Genomic DNA, 26,024 nt, shown 5'->3' with positions numbered 1-26,024 from the left:
ATACAATGGATGGCTTCATTCATGCCATCCATTGTATACTAGTGCCTAGCTGTGAATGGTCACAGCTAATCACATGCACATGTCATGTGATTGGCTGTGACCAAATCACAGCTAAGCACAAAAAAAAAAAAAAAAAAACCTGAATGAATCGATTTCATTCAGATAAATGCTTGCTTATAGCAAAGTAATTCTTTGCTATAAGCAAATTGTGTAAAAAAAAAAAAAAAATACTGATAACTTCCCCAAAGTAGTACAATGTTAGTATGGTAACATTGTACTACTCTGGTCATAGTAAAATCTTAAAAAAAAATCTTAAAAAAAAATAAAAAAAATGTAATAAAAAATTAAAAATAATAAAAAAATAAAACAAAATGTAAAAAAAAAAATATATATTTTTTTTTCATACTGTCACCAGTCAGTGTCCCTGTTCACCGCCATGCCAGTTATATGATGACGCTGTACTGCACTGGTGACAGTATGTAAAAAAAAAAAAAATAGTGAAAATAATTTTTTTAATTTTTTCATTTTCCGAAAAATTATGACAAAAGAAATACAACTTCAAAAAACTCGCCATTCCTCTTATGAAGTATGTCGGACTGTCTACTCTGCAAAAAGGGGTCATTTGGGGATATCTGTACTATTCTGACATTCTTGGACCTCAAGAAATTAGATTGGCTGTCAGTACTTCAGGATTGATCAATATTCAGATCTATACCATAGTTTGTGAACTCTATAACCTTCCTACAAACTAAATAATACATCCTAATTTGGGTTACTTTCACCAAAGACATGTAGCAGAATACATCTCGGCCTAAATTTATGAAGAACAATTATTTATTTGTAAACTTTTATAACAGAAACAAAGAAAATCGTGTTTTTTTTCAAAATGTTTGGTCTTTTTTTGTTAATTTAGCAAAAAATTTAAACCCCAGCGGTGATTAAATACCACCAAAAGAAAGCTCTAGTTGTGTGAAGAAAATGATAAAATTTTAGTTTGGGTACAATGTTGTATGACCGCGCAATTGTCATTTAAAGTAAAGTGTGAGAGCGCTGAAACGTGAAAAATAGCCTGGGCAGGAAGGGGGTAAAAGTGCACGGTATTGAAATGGTTAAAAGTCATCGAAGAAATAAAATGGCAGTGGTCACATGACTGGGACCATTGGAACTCTAATCTTGTTGCACAATTCTTTCATTAGTGTATTCAAATCATGAAGGCTTGGTGTTACAATAAACATACAGTGAGGAACAGAAGTATTTGAACACCCTTTGCAGGTTCTCCCACTTAGAAATCATGGAGGGGTCTGACATTCACATTGTAGGTGCATTCCCACTCTGAGAGACAGAATAAAAAAAAAAAAAAATCAGGAAATCACATTGTATGATTTTTAAAGAATGTATTTGTTTTGCACTGCTGAACATAAGTATTTGAACACCTAAGAAACAGCAAGAATTCTGGCTCTCAAAGACCTGTTACTCTGCCTTTAAAAAGTCCACCTCTACTCCACTCAATAATCTAACTTAGTAGCACCTGTCTGAGCTCTTTAAAGACACCTGTCCACCCCACAGTCAGTCAGACGCCAACTACTACCATGGGCAAGATCAAAGAGCTGTCAAAAGACACCAGAGACAAAACTATGGACCTCCACAAGGCTGGAAAGGGCTACGGGGCAATTGCCAAGCAGCTTGGTGAAAATAGATCAACTGTTGGAGCAATTGTAAGAAAATGGAAGAGGCTAAAGACGACTGAAAGTCTCCCTCGGACTGGGGCTCCATGCAAGATCTCACCTTGTGGGGTATCACTGATGATAAGAAGGGTGAGGAATCAGCCCAGAACTACAAGGGAGGAGCTGGTCAATGACATGAAGAGAGCTGGGACCACAGTTTCAAAGGTCACTGTCGGTAGAACACTACGCCGTCATGGGTTCAAATCATGCATTGCACAGAAGGTTCCCCTGCTCAAGTTATCACACGTCCAGGCCCGTCTGAAGTTTGCCAATGACCATCTGGATGATCCAGAGGAGGCATGGGAGAAAGTCATGTGGTCAGATGAGACCAAAGTAGAACTTTTTTGGTCTAAACTTCACTCGTCGTGTTTGGAGGAAAAAGAAGGATGAGTTGCATCCCAAGAACACCATCCCTACTGTGAAGCATGGGGGTGGTAACATCATGCTTTGGGGGTGCTTTTCTGCAAAGGGGACAGGACAACTGCACTGTATTAAGGAGAGGATGAATGGGACCATTTATTGTGAGATTTTGAGCAACAACCTCCTTCCCTCCGTCAGAGCATTGAAGATGGGTCGTGGCTGGGTCTTCCAACATGACAACGACCCGAAGCACACAGCCAGGATAACCAAGGAGTGGCCCCGTAAGAAGCATATCAAGGTTCTGGAGTGGCCTAGCCAGTCTCCAGACCTAAATCCAATAGAACATCTTTGGAGGGAGCTGAAACTCAGTGTTGCTCAGCGACAGCCCCGAAACCTAACAGATCTAGAGGACATCTGAGTGGAGGAGTGGGCCAAAATCCCTGTTGCAGTGTGTGCAAACCTGGTCAAGAACTACAGGAAACGTTTGACCTCTGTAATTGCAAACAAAGGCTTCTGTACCAAATATTAACACTGATTTTCTCAGGTGCTCAAATACTTATGTAATCATACAATATGATTTCCTGAATTTTTTTTTTAATTCTGTCTCTCAGAGTGGGAATGCACCTACAATGTGAATTTCAGACCCCTCCATGATTTATAAGTGGGAGAACTTCCAAAATCGCAGGGTGTTCAAACACTTCTGTTCCTTACTGTATATTCATTTAAAGCCTTTAAATTGAATGTCTTGGCAAAATAAAAACATATTGTTCTTTACATCTCTTCGATATATGCATGCTTCCCCAAGTTTTGTCTCTTTAAAAGTACTGCAAGTAATAAGAGGGATTTCAGGAAGGCAACTGATCAATGACACTGCTGAGTGTAATTGTCATGAAATATTGTGTATTTGCATTTACTGTATATGTTTGTTTCCATGTCAGTAAACTGAAATTTGTATTACAATCTGCTCATGTTGAGCGGTATGTTTCTTGTACCACTGAACTGAATCTTTATCCATAAAAAGAGTAAAAAAAAAAAAATACCTGTAGATCCTACCAGAAATCTAGTGAAGTCCCAACTTCCAGTATTGAGCTGACAACAAAAATCTGTTTTGCGCTGAAAGACTTGTCAACAGTGTTGCCAGCCCTGCTAAATTCTCCCCTGCTGAACTACAGAACATCTCCTACTTATGCTATGGAGATAAAGAAAGGAGGGGGGGGTGATCCATAATCCAAATGAAAAACTGCACAGGATCTGGGCCACCACACAATCCTGTTCCTGTAATGCAGCGGTTGTGCAAACCAATTACAAATAGCTGCTTCAGTGGTACATGGTCCTTAGCAAGCTGGGACATGTTTCTGCTGTCCCTTCTGCACACTTATTTCATGGCGGTCTGGATACTGGTTCCTTTCTACACAACTGGTGGACCTGCCTAATAGCCCTGCATTTTTGGCAGCAAGTGTACCAACTCCTATGCATTTTCTTTCGCCTGGCCCCCATTCTGAACCCATTTGAGACCTTACTTAATCACATAACTGATGGGAGCTCTAAATACCACTTCACCCTTATGACTCATATCCTCACACCTGTAAAACAAGTGAAGGCAAAGCCCTGGTTGTCCAGTATATCCCTTATGTCGGAAGATGAATCTTCGTCCACTGGACCCTGATAAAATGAAAAATTACCAGCAGGATTCCAAAATACCATTCCCAAATTCCATCAAGTTTGGGACCCTTGGATTTCTGCATTACTCCCCAGAGACTTTGATCACAATCTACTGGACTTGTGATGGTCTGCCTCATGTCACTTTAGGACGAGTAGCCCCGGAATTCCTGACCGACTTAGATAAACTACATTTACCCTATTTGCCCTGATTGAAACTACCCCCTCTCTTCATAAATGCATACTTACCTAGATTCAGCGGTCGTGGCCTCCAGTAATTGTTTAGAGTGCCACAAGCCTCCACTTCCTGGCTGTGCCTGTGTACTACAACCTTATAAATGTCTATGGGGCTTTGTCTTGAGGCCAGAGACGAAGAAAGACAACCCCATAGAATTCCAAGAGGCTGAAATGCATAAGTGCAACCAGGATGTAAACAAGTACCAGAGGCTGTGAGATAAGTATACATCTGGGAAGGGTGGGTTGGGTTAGGTCACTGATTTTTTAACAACTCCGTTGTGAAGCATTATGCAGGCTATAGACAGGCCGTGTATTAGCCGATAAACAAAAAATCGGTCGGCAGCGTTGCCGATGCTGCCACCATCGTCCGTGAAAAACAGCCGTTTTTCTTGGATTTTCCAGCATGCGGATGAAAAATTGGCCGATAAACGACCTGTCTATGGCCTGCGTAAGTCACAGGATGTGTAGTTCCCACTGCCTGCTTCTTAGTGACCATTGCTGGAGTCTGCAGTAAAAATAAAGTATATGGTGGTTTACATGCTAAGGAGACGAATGATGTACCAACAGGAATTCTTTTTTTATAAAAAAAATGTTAAACATCAGCATCTACAACTACTGTAACTGCTGACTTCAAATAATAGGACACTTAGCTGTCCATGGATCCAACACCGTCCTTACTAACAGGAAATTTGATGAAGGAGCCCTGTCACGGATCCCCCACACGCCACGCCCACAGCGACTAGCTAACCGAGGCGTGCACGTGCGGCCGTGACAGGGGGTACGAGGAAATAAAGGGGACTTAGCTTTGAATATATATAAAACCGTATATAAGATTAGCCGTGACACACTTTCACAGCCCGCACTACCTTTGGCCACCACCAGATGAAGACTCCACTCCAATCCAGCTGGTCGACCACACACTGGCAGATACAAATCTTACATACAATCTGATGCACTGATCAGAGTTGAGGACCTGCTTAGTAATTACACACCCCTCTAAGGTCCCTCCAGCTATCCTACAGCTTGAACACCGGTGTTAATCACTCTTCCACTGTCCACACACAGTGCAATTGCATACAGATTGGCAATGAGCTTGACCGTGCGTTTAAAGGCACTAAAATACAATCCAATCTAATCTCTCCAATCCAATCTCTCCGAAGATATGAGCACGTGCTTAAATACACAGAAGTCACTAATTAATTTTAAGATTTAATTTCCCGGAAGTGGGCAGTGCATAAAATATGTACAAAATATAAAAAGTTACAGAAATACAAAAATACAAGATGACACACAAATGACTAATTACTATAAAATAAAAGGGAATAAAAGACAGAAGTAAAAAACTTTACCAGTATTTACCCTGCGACTGGAGCAAGTCAGAGAATCAGCAATTCGCTGGTCTATCGAACCAGCTCTGTACGAATCGCCAATGTCCCAGTGTCCGGGTACCCCATTTACGGGGATATGGACGTAGGCGGGACATTAGTCCTCGGCCAATTGACCATGGGGGGGGTGTTCCTGTACCTGTCCACAGGAAGTTCTGGGTGTTGACCTGCCCAAGTTCAATTGGGCCAAGACCGTCTTGAAACACCAAGTCGGGGATTGGATTTCCGACACCAGCACATCAGTCCGATCGCGACAGTACCAAACACCATTCGGCTGTCACCATCCAGCGCCACCTAACCATTTCCTGCATTTTCCTGGCCTGCCTAAACTACAAATATGATTTTTCGTGCCGATGCAGCCTACCGAATGCCCCACAAGAAGGGAGCATGTTCATCTCTCTGCAACTAATATTTTAGCTTTTATGAGAGATTAACCAATTCAATACCGTGCAATTTTACACCTTCCTGCCCAGGCCATTTTTCAGGTTTCAGCGCTCTCACACTTTGAATGACAATTGCGCGGTCATACAACATTGTACCCATCTAAAATTTTATCATTTTCTTCACACAACTAGAGCTTTCTTTTGGTGGTATTTAATCACCGCTGGGGTTTTTATTTTTTGCTAAATTAACAAAAAAAGACCAAAAATTTTGAAAAAAAAACACATTTTTCTTTGTTTCTGTTATAAAAGTTTACAAATAAATAATTGTTCTTCATAAATTTAGGCCGAGATGTATTCTGCTACATGTCTTTGGTGAAAATAACCCAAATTAGGATGTATGATTTAGTTTGTAGGAAGGTTATAGAGTTCACAAACTATGGTATAGATCTGAATATTGATCAATCCTGAAGTACTGACAGCCAATCTAATTTCTTGAGGTCCAAGAATGTCAGAATAGTACAGATATCCCCCAAATGACCCCTTTTTGCAGAGTAGACAGTCCGACTTACTTCATAGGAGGAATGGCGAGTTTTTTGAAGTTGTATTTTTTTTGTCATAATTTTTCAGAAAATGAAAAAATTAAAAAAATTATTTTCACTATTTTTTTTTTTACATACTGTCACCAGTGCAGTACAGCGTCATCATATAACTGTCATGGCGGTGAACAGGGACACTGACTGGTGACAGTATGAAAAAAAATATATATTTATATTTTTTTTTATTTTTTTATTATTTTTGATTTTTTATTACATTTTTTTTATTTTTTTTAAGATTTTTTTTCATATTTTACTATGACCAAAGTAGTACAATGTTACCATAGTAACATTGTACTACTTTGGGGAAGTGATCAGTATTTTTTTTTTTTTTTTTTTTTACACAATTTGCTTATAGCAAAGAATTACTTTGCTATAAGCAAGCATTTACCTGAATGAAATCGATTCATTCAGGTTTTTTTTTTTTTTTTTGTGCTTAGCTGTGATTTGGTCACAGCTAATCACATGACATGTGCATGTGATTAGCTGTGACCATTCACAGCTAGGCACTAGTATACAATGGATGGCATGAATGAATCCATCCATTGTATATAACTGTCATGTGACCTGCTGTGATTGGTCACAGCAGGTCACATGGTACCAGCAACGGGGGCCGGTACTCAGATCTGTCATCGGCCGTGTCCGAGGTACACGGCCGGTGACAGATCACGCCGCTGCGCAACTCTGCAGGAGCGCAAACTGCGCATGTGCGGGAGCATGCCAAATGGCGTGCACCTGGAATGCCGAAGCACTTTTGAAGCCGCCATACGGCCATTGGCCAGGCGGCTAATGGTTAAGCATACCTGTTTTGATGTATGGGTATACCTTTTTAGCTCCCTGCTGTCATGAAGCTGGAATGTCTGGAGCTACTTCCTTTGAACTGGTTTCTCCAGAAGGTGACAACCTTATTAACACAAAAGGTGTCACATCCCTGAAGCCAGGCTTTTCAGCCTAATTGATGCTAATTGTACCTCATTTCCCCAATGACAAGGACTGAATATACATCCTTAATAACAATGGAATGTCCCTACAGAATATACATCCTTAATGACAATGGAATGTCCCTACAGTTACGATTACATATTGCTACTGATCACATCTTACCTACTCAAATCTGTACATTTATGTCACATGCACGTTATATCATTCACATGTACGTTACAAGCCACCATACTGGTTGGCACCATGTAGGCTGGATTGGTCACATATAGATAAAGCTAGTTGTGCATTCACAGAGCATTCAGTCTGCATTTAAGATGCTCCTGAGTTCCTTCTGAACTACTTCTGACTTCCTTATCTGCTGTTTCTTTTGCATTCTCTTTAACTTAAAAAAGCAGTTTGGATACAAAGAAATGCCCAGAGCTCCAGGTTATTAACTAGCCGCCCACTATACTAAAAAAGATAACTTCTCCCCTTTAGGCTCTGTTCACACCAACACATTTTTTTGTGCTTTTTACAGAAATGCACAACAGTCCATTTAACATGGTTTCCTATGGAACATGTTCACATCTATACTTTTTTGAGCTGCTACATTTTTGGAAAGGTCAGGGACTTTTTTAAAAGCAAAAAGCAGCATTTTTGCTACAATAGAGTTCAATGAAGAAGCTACTGAAGTGCATGATAGTACGTTTTTGCTGTGTTTTGCATTTTTATTCTGCCCAGCAACAAATAAATTCCACTTTAACAAACAAAAAGCTGAACAAAATGCAAAAGGAGTTAAAAACATGTCAAAAATGCATCAAAAACGTGTGTAGAAAAACGCAAAACAAACTGCAACAAGCACTGGAAAAAGCATCAAACGCAAAATGCATATATGTAAACCAAACCTTAGGTGGAAAACTTTAAACTGCTAATAATAAAAAAAATTTCAATAAACTCTGACACAAATATACATGCTCTATGACATAAGCCTGAGGACATGAATGATGATATAGAAAGAGAAGGAGCTCTCAGAGCTTTTAAACAATACCAGCAATGTCGTCAACGATCTCTGCATATGTCCTTCGGGCAATGTCGAGGAACTCGCTGATGTTCGGTTTAACTGCATAACACTTCTGAGTTCTCATATTGAGGCATCCTCTGATGTATCTGGTGTCATCATTAATGACTGTTCGAATTTTTTCAAGCATGAGATCAAACCTGGTAAAGATAGCAAAAGCAGATTAAAGTGAAACTCCAGATTTACTGAGAAAGAAACAAACAAAATGACCTGGGCTAATTCTATACAAAGGAAGGATGTGAGTAAACACTACTGCAGGTCAATGAGACAGGTGCATCCAAATCAACTGCTGTCTAAATAGGTGCAACGTTGACATTTTGGGGCTGCTTTGTTAAAGGATAAGTTCACTTTAAAAAAATTAAAATAAAAAATGCCCATTTTTTTGTAGGTAAAAAAATGTGCATTTACTTTTAATTATTTTAGATCGCTGGTGCCATGCAGAACTCCTGCAAACTGTCAATGTATCTGTGTGCCTATACATACCATATGGGCAAGCAGATATAGTCTGACAGGAAGACTCAATGAACCACCACGGCGCTCTACAGAGCCGTGTGGTAGTTCAATGAAAACTACAAGCCGACAGCCGCAGAGGCTGTCGGGACTTGTAGTTTATTCATTTACAGAATTCTGTGAATGAATTATGTTGGAACTTCTGCCCGTACTGCTGTCACGGGGGGGAGGGGAGACGACGACAATGGTTGCAGTGGTGGGAACAGGTTAGGTCTCTTTCACATGGACGTTCCGATCAGGTCCGCCTTCCTGTTTTTCAGGCGGACCTGCTTGGAACCTCCATTATCCTCTATGGAGCATGGGTGTAACTGGACATGCATATGTTTACACCCACCAACATCCGATCCGATATGCCAAAAAAGGGACGTATGGAGATCCAATTCCCCTTCCAGGCATTGGATCAGATCGGATGAAAACGGACAGGCAGTTCGTTTTCAACTGACCGCCCATTGAGGAGAGTAAGCAGCTCTGTGTCTGCTCTGCAGCAGCAAAACAAACACAGAGCTGTTATCCGCTTGATCAGCGGAGATCAGCAGAGAGATCCCCCGCTGAATAAGCGGATCCGCTAAACGGGTCTGTCCCGTGTGAAAGGACCCTAACATGTTCCACCCTAAAAATGTTCCCAAAGGTCAACTTATCCTTTAATGTATTTGAGATTCTTCACTCAACACATTCTGTGACTATTCACTTCAATTACCCAATCAAAGGCAACGCAAATACCTGTTTTTATTTGAATAACCAATCATGCGAAGGTGCATTTCACATAACTGGATAATTAACATAAATACTCACACCATTTTCTGAGTGAAGACTCAACTCCTTTTGTACATCAATCCATTCATCTCTATAATCTTATAATCAATTTGAATGCTGTAGTAAAAAATTACTTTAGACATGCAGGTACAAATAACCCACCAAAGACTAAACCCAATGCAGTAAATGTACCTACATAGATTATGATACCATATTTTACAGCTAGCGAAGATAAATAATGTTAGCACCTATTTCTATCTTTATTCAGGGAAATCGCCTTGTGATAAGGGTCCAAGTAGGAGTGAAATGGAAGGCACAAGCTTGCACCAAAATGCATAGGAGTCATTAGGGAAGGCCAAATTAAAGCTGAATTTGGGAATATGCAAATGTGTAAATATAAGAGGCATGTGTATTCACATTTAAATCTTGGTGTGCTTTGAGTATGTATTCCAGATATCAAGTAAACAAACAAAGTATAAAGCGAGCGCTATTCAGTCCAGCAGCTGTACACTCAAGGTAACCAAATAAACCTCAATATAGAAGCGCTGCACTATTCTTATGTATTCCAGATATGTCCAGTAATCCAGTAATCCAGTGTGTGCAGTAGGAGCTTCCAGTAATAAAGACAGATCACAGCTACTCTCTCTCCATGTGCAGGGTGACTGGTTTTGTCTCCGTCCCCTCCTGTAGTTTTCTCCAGACAGCCTGTAGTGGGTGGATCCTGCTGGGACCCTCCCATAGCTGTTATGTACAGCACAGTGATGATGTCACTGCTACGGTTACAAGGTAATATTTGGGCTTTAAAAGGAACTGAAAAGGTGACCAAAAAGATCATTTATATCCTTTGTGGATATTGAGGTTTATATTTAACCTCTTGCTGACCACCCACAGTACAGTTACTGCAAGCGGGCGGCACAGGAAGGCACCATCATATACCAGTACATCGAGGGCTTGCTTCTGGGTTTTGGGCACGTGTGCATGCCCCTTATCAATCTATGCTGTGATTGGCTACAGCACAAGTCTGTTAGCAGGTTACAGCCAATGATTTTTGCTGTATACCAGCTGATCGTCTGTGGCCAATCACAGAACAGCAATATGTTACTAAACTCAGCACACAGGTAACACCTTGATTTCCCTCCTGATCACCCATCACCCAGCTAGTGTTATTAGTACAGCATGCAGTGTACAGTATTATCACTGATCACTGTATTAATGTCACTGGCGACGTCATTGTCAGTTAGTGTCCCTCCAAGACAGCATCGGTTAGCGCCAGATTGTCCACTACACTCTCACAGTCCCACTATAAGTTGCTGATCCCCGTCATTATTATTATTATTATACAGTATTTATATAGCGCCAAAGGGTTTGCTCAGCGCTCAGTGTAGTGTCTACTGTATAGCTGCGTAAATTCCTGTATATTTACTATAGTTTGTAGACACTACAACTTTCACACAAACCAATTAATATACACATACTGGGATTTTTTTTTTTGCCAAAGACGTAGCAGAATACATTTTGGCCTCAATTTATGAAGAATTTTGTTTTTTTTTTATTGGATATTTATTTATTTTCATAATTTTCAGTCTTTTTCAATTTATACAGTGGATATAAAAAGCCTACACACCCTGTTAAAATGTCAGGTTTCTGTGATGTAAAAAAAATGAGACAAAGATAAATAATTTCAGAACTTTTTCCACCTTTAATGTGACCTATAAATTGTACAACTCAGTTGAACAACAAACTGAAATCTTTTAGGTTGAGTGAAGTAAAAATAAAAAACTAAAATAATATGGTTGCATAAGTGTGCACACCCTTATACTAATACTTTGTTGAAGCCCCTTTTGATTTGATTCCAGCACTCAGTCTTTTTGGGTATGAGTCTATCAGCATGGCACATCTTGACTTGGCAATATTTGTCCACTCTTCCTTGCAAAAACATTCCAAATCTGTTGCGAGGGCATCTCCTGTGCACAGCCCTCTTCAGAGCACCCCACAGATTTTCCATCGGATTCAGGTCTGGGCTTTGGCTGGGCCATTCCAAAACTCTCATCTTCTTCTGGTAAAGCCATTCCTTTGTTGATTTGGATGTATGATTTGGATCATTGTCATGCTGAAAGATTAAGTTTCTCTTCATGTTCAGCTTTCTAGCAGAAGCCGGAAGGTTTTGTGTCAATATTGACTGGTATTTGGAACTGTTCATTATTCCCTCTACCTTGACTAAGGCCTCAGTTCCAGGTGAAGAAAAACAGCCCCAAAGCATGATGCTGCCACCACCATACTTCACTATGGGTATGGTGTTCTGTTGGTGATGTGCAGCGTTGTTTTTGCGCCAAACATAACTTTGGAATTATGGCCAAAATGTTGACCCTTAGGTTTCATCAGACTATAACACATTTTCACACATGCTTGTGGGAGACTTCAGATGTGTTTTTGCAAATTTTATCTGGGCTTGGATGTTTTTCTTCATAAGAAAAGGCTTCCATCTTGCCACTCTACCCCATAGCCCAAACATATGAAGAATGCTGGAGATTGTTGTCACATGCACCACACATCCAGTACTTGCCAGATATTCCTGAAGCTTCTTTAATGTTGCTGTAGGCCTCTTGGCAGCCTCCCAGACCAGTTTTCTTCTCGTCTTTTCATCAATTTTGGAGGGGCGTCCAGTTTTTGGTAATGTCACTGTTGTGCCATATTTTGATGATGACTGTCTTCACTGTGTTCCATGGTATATCTAATGCCTTGGAAATTCTTTTGTACCCTTCTCCTGATACGTTTTAACAATGAGATCCCTCTGATGCTTTGGAAGCTCTCTGCGGACCATGACTTTTGCAGTAGGATGCGACTAAGAAAATGTCAGGAAAGACCTACTAGAACAGCTGAACTTTATTTGGGGTTATTCAGAGGCACTTTAAATGATGGCAGTTGTATACTGTCTCCTATTTAATATGATTTTGAATGTGATTGCTTAATTCTGAACACAGCTACATCCCCAGTTAGAGCGTGTGCACACTTATGCAACCACATTATTTTAGTTTTTTTTATGTTTACTTCCCCCCCCTAAGAGATTTCAGTTTGTTTTTCAATTGAGTTGTTCAGTTTATAGGTCACAATAAAGGTGGAAAAAGTTCTGAAATGATTTATTTTTCTCTCATTTTTTTTACATCACAGAAACCTGACATTTTAACAGGGGTGTGTATAATAAAAAAGTAAACATCCAGTGGTGTTCCAATACCACCAAAAGAAAGCTCTATTTGTGTAAAAAAAAGAAAAATATAATTTGGGTACAGTGCTGCATGAATTCGCAATTGCCATTTAAATTAGCACAGTGCTGAATAGCAAAAAAATGCCTGGTCATGAAGGGAGAAAACCTTCCGGAGGTCAAGTGGTCCAATAAAATTTTTGACTGGAGTTCAGCTTTACGTTGGTTTTGTAGGATGTAATGAGCTTTAAATTTCTCCTGAGAGTTACAAAATCTCTTTTTTAGGGATCCTATTCTTATGCCATAAAACACCACTTATTTGCCTCGTTATTTTTTATTTTTAGTTAATTATTTTTTACAGCCAGTGAAAAATGGACGTTGAAAAAAGTAAAAGAAGAAGTTTAAAGCAACAGTACACAATTAATCAAACACACAAAAAAGGACACAAAAACACAAAATATTAAGTAAACTTAGGAGTATATTTTTTTTAAATGCTTTCACAAGTTTCATACAAATTTCACCCAAGATTTACACATCTGTCTAATGGAATTCAATTGGAAAAAATATGTACTGTATATCCTGAGAGTTTTGTGAAAAATATATATTTCAAGCAAATGTAATAAACTAAACTACCCTAAACACACCATCAAAAAAACACTCATCCAGCAGTCTTGACAGGTAGAGAGGCAATTTCACAGCAAATCTGTATTCCATGGCAAAATCAATTTTGCCAAAATCATTTTGCTCATCCCTAATAATGTCTTCCTTATTCATCTATAAAGCTTTAATATAACAATACTGTTTGCAAAGGCCCTTTGCATGCAATGTTACCACAGTGTTCCTAGTGAGGCTGATTTATTAAAGGAAAATAGACTGTGCACTTCCCTCATCCAATCATGTGCAAGCAGAAATTCTGTTTTTTTTTTTAATTTCCTTACATGTGATTGGGTATTCTTTTCAAAGTGAAGTTTTACCTCATTTATTAAACTCTGGAGCAACTGCACTTGCAAAGTACACAGTCTTTTTGCCTTTAGCAAATCCACCACACAGAGTACAGAGGTTAAGAGTACATAACGTACAGAGTTCAGGAGTAAATAAAGCACAGATAACAGGGGTCAAGAGTAAGTAATGCACAGAGTATAGGGGTCAGGAGTAAAGGACACACAGGGTACAGGTCAGGTATTAGAATCAGGTAACACACAGAGTGCAGAAGTAAGGAGTATGTAATGCATGAGGTTGATTTACTGAATTCAAATAGACTGTGCACTTTGCAAAGTGCAGCTGCACTCTTACAAGAGGAGTTGCTCCAGAGCTTTGTAAATGAGGTAAAGATTCACTTTGCAAAGAATACTCAATCACATACAAGGGAGAAAAAATAGCATTTTGGCTTGCACATCATTGGATGATGAAAATCAGCAGTGCTTCTGTTCATTTACTAAACTCTGGAGCAACTGCTCTTGCAGAATGCAACTGCACTTTGCAAAGTGCACAGTTTATTTGCCTTTAGTAAATCAACCCCACTGTGTCTAAAACACAATGCGATAGATCCAAGTGTACCAAAGAGGCACGTAATGAGACAGCCACAAAATATTCTAGCCATGTACTTGAATGAGCCCTAAACAACGAGGCATCAAAATACATCAGGCAATCAAGAGAGATCAATTCTTAAGGAATAATATAGCATCTCTGCCTGTAGGTGGGTTAAAAATGACTGACAACTTGCCTTTCATCCTCTAGAGAAGAATAATAAGCTTTGAGAAGTGATGTTCTACAGTTTTTCAGTGCAGCCTGTAAAAGAAGAATTTTTCGGAATACATAAGAAAGTAAATGACTCAATTTATCTATCTATACAAAGATTTACACAGACTGCCTGCAGTCTCTCAAAGGTCTTAATAAATTAGAGCCTGGGATGTAAATCTGTTCTTAAACCCCATTCAGGTTTATGAGAACAGACAGTGCAGAGACCAGTGATGGGTGGAAGTCAGGAACTCACAAGAGTCAGTCCAGATTTTGCATTTCTGATTACAGTCAAGTGATATGTGACTGTGTAGAAGTAATTGCATTTTTATAGAATATTCTTGCTCTTTTGCTGAAATAATAACCCCTTAATGCAGAAGGTAAAACAAACCTTAAACCCCCACTCTAGGCCAAAACTACGTCTGCAGTGGGACACACTTAAAAAAAAAAAAAAAAAATTTATATATATATATAATTTTTTTTTTTTCGTTTCTGGTACTTATATAGCACCAGCAGTTTTGCAGAGCTTTACATATATTGTACATTCACATCAGTCCCTAACCCTCAAGGGGCGTACAATCTGAGGTCCCTAACTTACATTCATACATATTAGGGCTAAATTTCACCTCCCAGCATGTCTTTGGAGTGTGGGAGGAAAGCGGAACACCCAGAGGAAACCCACGCAGGCACAGGGAGAACATGCAAACTCCAGGCAAGTGGTCCCGTGGTTGGGATTCGACCCTAGTACTGCCAGGCGGAAGTGCTAACCATGTAGCCACTGTGCTACATATATATATATATATATTGTCATTACAATCACAGACTACAAAACACAACCCAAAATGAATATTTCAACTTGTGACGACTTACATTTGTTGTTTGTACCTGAAGTAGGGCCCACAAATGATGCACATTTTGACTACATGGCTTTCCTGATCATGTCACAATTGTGACTGGATATCACAGTGATTATGTGATTGAGAGTCCCTCCTACTGGCCCCCATTTGTCACTATCTAACTAGGATCTGTGGGCGAGAGTACTGTAACAGTGTTGAAGGCACACATAAAAAACCAAATAGAGATACATATACAGTTGCAAGAAAAAGTATGTGAACCCCTTGGGATTACGTGGAGTTTTGCATGAATTGGGCATAAAATGTGCTCTGAACGTCATCTAAGTCACAACAATAGAAGAACACAGTCTGCTGAACATAATACTACACAAACGTTAGATGTTGCCATGGTTTAATTGCACATAATATGTAAACATTCACAGTGCAGGGAGGAAAAAGTATGTGAGGCCCTAGCTTAATGACTTCTCCCAAAGCTAATTGGAGCCAGGAGTGAGCCAACCTTGACTCCAATCAGTGTGATGATATTGGATGTGTTGCTGACAGCTGTCCTGCCCTTAAAAAACACACACCTGTTTTGGGTTTACTGGTTTCAAGAAGCACTGTCTGATGTGAACCATGCCTCGCAGAAAAGAGCTCTCAGAAGACCTACGATCAAGAATTATTGACTTGCATGAAGCTGGAAAGGGTTACAAAAGTATCTCCAAAAGCCTTGATGTTCATGTGTCCACGGTAAGACAGGCTGTCTACAAATGGAGAAAGTTTAGCACTGTTGCTACTCTCCCTAGGCGTGGTCGTCCTGTAAAAATGACTGCAAGAGCACAGCGCAGAATGCTGCATGAGGTAAAGAAGAATCCCAGAGTGTCAGCTAAAGACCTACAGAAATCTCTGGCACATGCTAACATTTTTGTTGACACATCTACAATAAGGAAAACATTAAACAAGAATGGAGTACATGGGAGGACACCACGGAGGAAGCCATTGCTGTCCAAAAAGAATATTGCAGCACGTTTGAAGTTTGCAAAAGAGCACCTGGATGTTCCACAGCACTACTGGCAAAATATACTGTGGACAGATGAAACCAAGATTGAGTTGTTTGGGAAGAACACACAACACTATGTGTGGAGAAAAAAGGCACAGCACACCAACATCAAAACCTCGTCCCCACTGTAAAACATGGCGGAGGGAGCATCATGGTTTGGGGCTGCTTTGCTGCCTCAGGGCCTGGACGGATTGTTGTCATTGATGGGAAAATGAATTTCAGAGTTCATCAAGACATTTTGCAGGAAAACGTACGACCATCTGTCCGCCAACTGAAGCTCCGCAGAGGATGGGTGATGCAACAGGACAATGACCCAAAGCATACAAGTAATTCAACAAAACAATGGCTGCAAGAGCACAGAATACGCCTTCTGGAGTGGCCCAGTCAGAGTCCTGACCTCAACCCGATTGAAATGCTGTGGCATGACCTTAAGAGAGCGATTTACACCAGACATCCCAAGAATATTGCTACACTGAAACAGTTTTGTGAAGAGGAGTGGTCCAAAATGACTCCAGATCGTTGTGCAGGTCTGATCTGCAACTACAGGAAACGTTTGGTTGAGGTTATTGCTGCCAAAGGAGGGTCAACCAGTTATTAAGTCCAAAGGTTCACATACTTTTTCTTCCTGCACTGTGAATGTTTACATGTTATGTGCAATTAAACCATGGCAACATCTAATGTTTGTGTAGTATTATGTTCAGCAGACTGTGTTCTTCTATTGTTGTGACTTAGATGACGTTCAGAGCACATTCATGCAAAACTCGTCAGGACGAAGCTGAGTGAGATACGCCCTTCGGCGAAACGCGTTGACGTCATACGTCAGATACGTCACTTCCGGTCATGCGCACTAGGTGGAACGCACGCTGACCCATTAGGAGGAAGCCATCTTCACATGCCATGAGGCAAGCCTAAGCAGCACAGGCGCCAAGAAGGGGCTGGAACCCGCGGTATATCGGCGGATGTCAGCGGTGGTTCCTTGGCCTCTTTGGCCTTGTATGGCAATATCTATGAAGGACATCCTTTCCGTTCCTATTATCCAGTGCACAGGTGGTGAGTGGACTGTTACAGGACATTAGATATATGGTCCTCTGTCATTATATGACCTATATATCCTACATAGAGTGTAAGCTCTGTCAGTGACTCTTCCACGTATTGTTTGTTTTACTACAGGATGGGGACATCATGGTGCTTTTTATGGGAAACAAGACATACCACATGCATTTCAACAGGCAGAAGATCTTTTGGGATGTGTCTTGTTTTTCTTACAGAAAGTGGTGTGTAGTCCACATGTAGTGGTGAAGAAACCATTTCAAGCAGAGTGCTGCTTTTTGCATCCTTTTTTCCATCCTGGGAATAAATGGGGCATATTCTCATTTAAGAGCTCTAGGAAACAGCTGTTTATACAGATGAATGGGCCCCAACCACTTGTGCCGGCACAGGAATGTATTGCATTATACATATGACATTTTAGTCTTTTTTCATACAGGCCTGTGGCATATTGTTCTCCTCTTGACGCATATTGTGCTTGCTGAATTGCATACATGTGATATCCATATCCATAGTATAATTTTTGGATTCCCTATTTGGGATATAACCATTATGGCTATAGCCGAATTCTAATATTATAACATGTATTATGGTATACCTATGGTATAATTTTTGGATACACCTCCTTTGGGAAGTGTTCACCTATGTGTCTGTGTCTCAGGGACATTAGACTCTTGTAGTCATTTTCTCTGTTGCACATGCATTTAGACCGGTCTTGGTGTTATTTTAATGGTTTTAGGTCTGTGTGTATTGTCTCATACTGAGGTGATGGTAAACCAGGGCGACTGCCCATATGTCATATTTATAAGTGTAATAAAGCATAATTTTTGGAAATTTTTCTGAGTGTCACATTCTGTTCATAATGTAGCCGCTTTTCTGTGAATTTCTTTTCACAAATCCTCCTTTTTGCATGCCTTTTTGGCCACTGAATGGAGACCAAATATTGGGTGATACGATAATTTAATTTATTTTATAACCTCTCAATAATTATCTTCAGCATGGAGGCCCAGGAAGGCCTAGCCACCCTCGTATACCACTAAGTGCCATGTTATTTTTCAGCGCTTAGAAACAACTAACATTTCTAGATGATCCGTATAAGAGAGCACTTCTTCCTTTTTTGAGTTCAGGTCCACTTTAAGAACTTTTCAGCATGCATCTGCCCATCTAGTCAGCCTGAAATAATTAAAAATTTGGAGTTTGCAGTTACCTTTAGGGGCTCCACTAGCTCTAGAGTATGCTTCAGTGAAATTAGAAAGCTGATCTTTGTTTCTGCAGCTTTTTCCTGTTCAATATATAAGTAGAATTCCATGAAATAAACTCCACAGTAGCCATGACTGAATCAAAAAGTTAAAACATATAAACAGTATGTATATAATAATCAGAATTTACTGGTGATACCTTTCTCCAATTTCCGACAGTCCAGTGTAGCTGTTTCTTAGCCCACTGCAAACACTGTTATTGGTTTACCATGTATAGGAAAGACATCTTGGGGGGGATTTATTAAGGCTGCTTTCACACTGATCGGTTTTTCTTCTGCATTCAAAAAAGCAGAAGAAAAAAACGGGTGACTATGTATTTCTATGGAACTCTTCATACGCATCTGTTCTGGGTCCAATGTGTTTTTTTACAATCCTGCTTGCTGCATTTTTGGTGCAGGTTTGCGGCGGTGAAATAATGCAACAAGTACGCACCCCCCCCCCCCCTCCCATTGAAATAAATGGAAAATGCATCAAAACGCACCTGCGTTTTTTTAGATCACATGTCCTGTAAAAAACGCACTGCAAACTCAGTAAAAACACAGCACAGACACATATGCGTTTTTTTGGGGGGATTAGTGCTGAAGTAGCCTAAAAACAGAATCTGGTGCAGCTGTACAAAGCAACCAATCAGCTTCCAGGTTCTATTGTCAAAGCTTAGTTGAACAAGCTGAAGTTAGAAGCTGATAGGTTACTATGAACAGCTGTACCAGATTCTGTATGCACCAGTATAAGTAACTCTTCCCCCCTTAAGTGTTATATTAAAGCCCAACTTCAGCCAAAACTAATTTTTTTTTTGTTTTGGAGAAAATGGGAAAAAGCTGGAACCTTTGTCAAGCTTTTATTACTGTCTGTGTCTTCAGTGATGAGATTGCCCCTCACTTCCCAATGGCAACCATTACCAAGACAGGAATTAGGAGGATATCACTCCAATGGAGACACAGACTGCTGCCGTGTGCTTTGTACAGATTGCTAATCTGCTGCACTGTGCAGTGACAACTGCTGATAACTGATGTTAAGGCACAAGCCACCCAATGTACCTTGTTTTCTGGTTCATTCATTGTACACCTTTTGGACTGTTGTATTTCACACCTTAAGTCAGCCAATAGAACAAAAAATCTAGACAGGAGAAAGAGGGATGATATCATTGTGTTCAGGCAGACTGAAATGAAACACATCTCTGCTTGTTACCTTGATAAAGAGGGCTGCTGTGCCCTTCAAACATCAGTGTTGTTATGCTGCCAATATCAGACTTTAGTATATGTTTTGTTTTGTTTTTTTGCTTATCATTGAACATAGAAAACATGGCATACCAGACTTTGAAAGGTAAAGCCAATTGCACAGAGTTTTCACAGCTGCTACTGTATTTAAAGATTGGCAGAGAGCTGTGACATGAAAGACGGAGCAATTAAAAGAATATAACATCCTCTATACATAGGCACTGCTAGAAGAGGTAGCAGTGGCATGTCTATTCAGGACTAAGTGTTGGTGTCTTCTGATAGCCCACACTCCCAGCAAGGTAATCTCACCAATAATCAATGCTCCCTCTAATATAATGAATCCAGCTAGCCAGCAACATCCATTGCATCAATTCTTTATTGGCTATATGGCAGGACACAACATATGAGTAAGTCTTCGATTGAAATGCGTCTCCACGTTACTGCTGTATCCTGCCACAGTGTCAATAAAGAATTGATGAAATGGGTGTTACCGAGTAGTCGGCTTTATGTTAGAGGATTATTGCTACATAACAAAGGCATTTGGGCCAGAACACCGGTTCCCAGTCTTCCAGGCAATTTGTGGTAGAGCATGTTTTCTTGTTGGGCTGGATCAATGCTCCCTCGCGTCCTCCCCACTCCGTCGTTTTAACAGAGAGAGACTTCAGAGTATATAACAGTGCTTGGGCCTGACTGGCCAGTCACCAGGCCGAACACTGTTATATGGGTGGGCAGTAACATGATTCATCCTGTTAACCTCTGACTCTAGAGTTTACTGAAGGACCCCACTATTGCAGTGGTAGTGGGGGAGCTTGGAGTGGTAAGTATATCTAGCTGAGAGGACTGGGCCATCAGTAGACACTCACTTTGCCTATTAAAGGCGAAACAACGGTGTCTTTTTAACAATATTAGTAAATTGGCATGCTATGGTACCTGTATTTACCATGGGCTGTACTCTCTACCTCAACTTCTGCACAAGTTCCCAATAAGCTCTGCCCCTGGCACAAGCACCTTCCCTAATGTCCACAACCTCTACTGAAGTTCTAAAACGGAACTGTTAAATGGAAGAGGTGGGGCTTTGCACTGGAAAATGGTTCTAAAACTGAACTGTTAAATGGAAGAGGTGGGGCTTTGCACTGGAAAATGGTTGAGTTTAATGCAGACTATGACAGAAGTCAATGCCTTCTTCTGCTGCAGGGAACAGTCTTCCAATATCATTGGCCAATAAGGTTGTACAGTATATCCCATATATCCATAAAAAAAAAAAACTTTTAAAAGACTATAAATTCTCTACATGAGATTTGAAGCACACATAAATGTCCGGCTGGGTTTGCCTTTTATTAAGGCAGTATAGAAGGTTAAAACAGATTATATATCAGGTTACTAATTATCAGCTCACTTACAGATTACTGCATTGTGAAACACTCAAACATACAAACAAATAAATGACAAAAGGTGACAGGAAACGCAAGTGACAACCACATATCAGGTAACTGAGCCAGTGGTTAGAGCAGCTTTAGATAAACAGGGAGCTTGTTACCCGAGAAACTGACACCTGATATTTGTCTTTAGATAACTATACAACACTGAAGATTACACTAATGCAGGATAATTATGTTTTAGGAACATTATAATTAGAAGGAATAAGTTCTTCTTGAAGAAAACAAATACTTAAATGATAAACAATTCATAGATGGCACAGCAGATGATAGTTTAAAGTGGTTGTATAAAGCCCCGGACTGGCCATAGGGCGCACCGGCCATTTGCCTGGTGGGCCGAGGCTGCCTGGATAGGAGGGGTGGCACATAGAGGAATCAGACAGTGCATTTCTCGGGTCCTACATGTGCCACGCAGCCACCAATTCTATCCATTTCCTGCATGCACCGGGCTCCTGTATGCTCCCCCAGTGCCCCCCCCATCTCCTGAAGTGCTGCAGCCGGGTTCCCCCCTCCCTGAAGCTGCTAGGGAGCATCTGTCAGGACAGACTGTCCCCAGTGCTGACACTTCCCCACCCACCACAGACGGGAGAGAAAGAGAAAGCTGGTTCTGCCCCACCTCCTCCCGCCCTCTCCTCCTGTGTCTGCCCCACCTACACTCCCCACCAGTCTTGTGTCTTCTCTCCCCCCTTCTTCTTTCTCTTTCTCTACGTCTCTATCTCCTGTTTCTCTCCTTTCTTTCTTTCCTTCTCTATCTCTCTGTCTCCCGTTTCTCTCCTTTCTTTCTCTCTTTTTTCTTTTTCTCTGTCTGCTGTTTCTCTTCTTTCTTTCTATACTTCTCTCTCTCTCTCTTTCCTGTTTCTCTCCTTTCTTACTTTCTTTTTTTTTTCTTTCTATACTTCTTTCTTTCTCTGCTTCCCTCCTTCCCTCTTTCATCCTTCCTTCTTACCCTCATTCTTTCCCTTCTCCTTCTATTCTTTAGCTCCTTCCTTCCTTTCCTCTGTCTTTCCCTCCTTCCTTCTTTCTCTCCTCCTTCCTTATTTCCCTTTCTTTCCCTCCTCCTTCCTTCTCACCCTCCTTCCATTCCTCCTTCCTTCTTTCCCTCTTTCTTTTCTTCCTTCTTTCCCTCTGTCTTTCCCTCTCTCTCCTTCTTCTTTCCCTACTGCCTTTCTTTTTTAAAATTGGAAAAAATTAAATAAAAACCTAAAGACACTAGTGGCGGAACTACCAAGGTTGCAAAGGTCGCTCTTGCAACCAGGCCCTGGCGTTTTGCCAGCAGGCTCTGAGGAAAGTGTCCCCGAGCTTGGGGCTGAACACTCCAAAATGCCCGGGCCTATTTTTTGTCCCAGTCCGGGCCTGTTTGTAAAGGCTGAAGGTTTTTTACCTTCATATATTCTATTCATAGGGTAAAAAGCTTCAGTGTGCATTTTTCTCCCCAGCCCTCCTTAATACTCAAGCACGATCTCGATCCAGCTATGTGCGTGAGAGCAGTAGCTTTCCCGGCTCTCTTTGGCTCAGAGACAGCTGCAGGAGCCATTGTCTCCCACTGCTGTCAATCACATCCAGTGAAGAGGGAGTGGGGGGTGGGGCTAAGCCATGCTCTGTGGGTCTATTGACACACAGAGAGGGGCTCAGGTGCGAGCCCACACTAGTGCGCCCATAGCAAGTGGATAGCTATGGGGACACTCAGCAGAGGGGAGGAGCCAGGAGTGCCGTCGTGGGATCCGAGAAGAGGATTGGGGCTGCTCTGTGCAACACTATTGCACAGAGCAGGTAATTGCAACATATTTGTTATTTTTTCTTAAATGTACCTTTAGTATCACTTTAAACAGAGCAATTCTGTATCTACAGGCCAGCCATATACCAGACAGGCCTAACCTAAAGAAAAGACAGCCCTAACAATCCAAGTTACAAAAAAAAAAAGGATCACAACCAACTCATAACAAAGGATGATATTGGTGGAAAGAATTTATCAGGTTGTTGAAAAATCATTTGTTGACCTTTTGGAGGAAAGTAATTTAATTTGTAAGTTATATGCGCTTGCTGTTATTTTTATTTAAGCGTGATTTACAATAGTACATGCATGTGATTCAGCTGAACAAGGTCAGAACTTCTGATGAGAGCAACATCAGTTCTGGATGGAATTTCAATGTGTTCAGGCCCCAATTTGGTGGCTGTTTTGGAGGCCTTTGGATCCCTGTCAACACTGTGCTCAGTGCATCAAGAATGGATTATAGGGTTTGCTGAACTTTACAAGTGGCACTCTGTCTGCACATGTGCATGGCTATTTTTCTAAGCCCAGTACAATTCTTCTCAATAAAATACTGGTATTCCTGCTGTGGCATCTAGCTGCAGAGCAGACTGAGCCGTAAAGGTTGCACTTACCACGTCATACCACCATTGCTAAGTACTGATCAGTGAAAAATAAACAGGTTTAACAACTTATATTTCAAGTGCAACTGTGGCCAGGCTGTGAGTCTTTCCTGGCCCGTTTAACTGCAGAAACTGTGCAGTAGTTCATCCCTAAAGTTTACAGCAGATGCACTTTCACTTTCAGAGGCTCAGCTCCCCATGCTGCCCCCCCCCTCCCAGCAGTGACTCAGCAGCTTTACAGTTTTGTAATTTGTAATGTAAACAGTGCAGGAGAGCAGAATGGTAAGACCTGACTTGAACAACTTCACTGCTTCTCTTGCTCCACAATGCTTGCAGCTACAGAGGTCAGTAATGACTTGTTTTGAAAGCTCAAAAAACACTAGAATGACCACAGCCTAGTCACAGGTTCAATTTAAGATTCAAGTACTACACTTCTAGACTTGTCAAAAACATAACACTTTATCGAATTAGAAAATTGCTGCATATGCAAGCAATGTTTTTTAGTGAGTGATTCTATTTAGAAAGCTGAGAATATAAGGAATCTTCTGTGCAACATCCTGATGCTCAACTTGCGGTCCATGGGCCACATTCGGCCCTTTGCCATATATTGTGCATCCCTTTAAGTCCCCACAGACAGTAGTCTGTGGATTCCTTGCCTAGGTGTAGGCCAGTGAAGGAATACATTTTTTTTAGCCATTAAGAAATGGCTAAATTTATTCCTTTCAACCATATTTTACTTTTTTTTGGTGCTGAGCATTCTTTTTTTCTCTCTTTTTTCTTTTTTACTAATAAGTAAATATTGACTACAATGAAACCGGTCAGGCTTTCTTTACTTGCCATGGACCCCACTTTGATTCATCCTGATTTACCCCATGGGAGACTGATAAGTATTTTGAAGCATTTATGACTGATGCATTTGCTTGGCTTTGGTTGTTCTAAGAGCTCTATGAGAAAGGTCCATTAAGTGGAAATTCCTCACATTGAACTACCATATATATCAAGGACTGGTCTATTAATGGATGTTGCTTTTGAATATATCAAGTACCTGTGTGAAGGAGTTGTAAGGCAACCAGAACCAATGTTCTTTGTCACAATGTGATTGATCCACTGATAAATCTAATCCAGCACCTCATTTTCACTTTTTCAAACACTTTCTATGGCACAATCTCTAACCACGTCCTGTTACATGCCCATAGTCAATGCCAATTTCCTGTTATATATGCAGTCTTTTGTAGAATTACATTTACTGAACATTATGTGTGGCCCTTTGGTGATGTCAATGGCTGCAGTAGGGGCCTTCTGTGTCAAGAAAGTTGGTGACTACTGTACATTAGTAATGAAAAGCGTACAACTATCAGAGGAACAAAACCTTCAACCCTTGCATTTAGCATAATTATTCATAATATGGATCAAATGTCTTAACTACCACATAGTTTTACGTACTGTGTCTTGCTTTGGAATCTGAATGAGGTTAGACAGAAGCTGTTCTGTATCCAAAAATTTGGAGAGGACTGGAAAAAACACACATGAATTAAGATCACATTCACAGACACATCTGAAAAAACACAAAGTATACCCAAAGTCAAAACCTTTTCCCATTTTAAATAGAGTAGGTATGGTCTAAAAAACCTGTTCGTTTTTTTTTTTTTGCCATCTGTGTCCCATTCAATAAAGTTTCTGTCACTTCCTGTCCTGTAGACACAACAGGAAGTAAATCCCTTCTTAGACTGTGTGCCTATTGGGAGACTCACCCAGTATTCCTGTCAGAATTTCAGATTTTCCCTTACTTTAAATCCCTGATGACAATGGTTTCCAGGACAAATAGTAAATCTTTCAAACAGGAACATAGACAGCAATATAAACCAGATAGGGTTTAAACCGTTCCCTACTCTACCTAAGGTTGGGCTGCATTGTTATCCATTTTTAACACATGTATTTATGTGAGTTTCAATGCATTCTGCACTACTCTGTTGGGTAATTTCTAGCACCTTTCTTATTTGAATGTAGATGCATCCATGTGTCCATGGGCTTGGAGGTGCAAGGAGGACTCTCTGATGTGCCCCCCCTTTCCCAGGGTTGGCATTCTAGGAATGTTGTTAAGACACTTTGGACTGCACCACACCATGGAGTTTTTACGGGCAGTTAGGTTGTCACTTTTCTGCTTTACTTGCACACACCTTTAGGGCAGGCCTCGTGGCTAGTCCAAGGATATTTTCTTTACATTCTGCAAGTCCTGCTTTATATACTGCACTTGGCACTTTTT

The 26,024-nt window shown here is 40.6% G+C and overlaps 1 protein-coding gene across 1 annotated transcript in view; it reads right to left on the bottom strand.

The window, feature by feature from the left end:
• Window positions 1-26,024, bottom strand: part of MSH4 (mutS homolog 4) — a 77,386-nt gene that overhangs the window by 30,628 nt on the left and 20,734 nt on the right. Inside the window, exons 8-11 of the mRNA XM_089692210.1 lie at window positions 25,205-25,272; window positions 18,687-18,761; window positions 14,526-14,590; window positions 8,311-8,480 (exon numbers count right to left, since the gene is read on the bottom strand). Coding sequence (XP_089548336.1) covers window positions 8,311-8,480; window positions 14,526-14,590; window positions 18,687-18,761; window positions 25,205-25,272 — 378 coding nt within the window. The remainder of the gene's footprint in view (window positions 1-8,310; window positions 8,481-14,525; window positions 14,591-18,686; window positions 18,762-25,204; window positions 25,273-26,024) is intronic.

The sequence above is a fragment of the Staurois parvus genome, unplaced genomic scaffold, assembly GCF_062004578.1.
Source record: "Staurois parvus isolate SC_StPar_1 unplaced genomic scaffold, SC_StPar_1.0 ptg000578l, whole genome shotgun sequence".
Taxonomy (NCBI): domain Eukaryota; kingdom Metazoa; phylum Chordata; class Amphibia; order Anura; family Ranidae; genus Staurois; species Staurois parvus.
The sequence above is the reverse complement of the archived record's forward strand: the minus strand, read 5'-3'. Positions and strand labels throughout refer to the sequence as shown.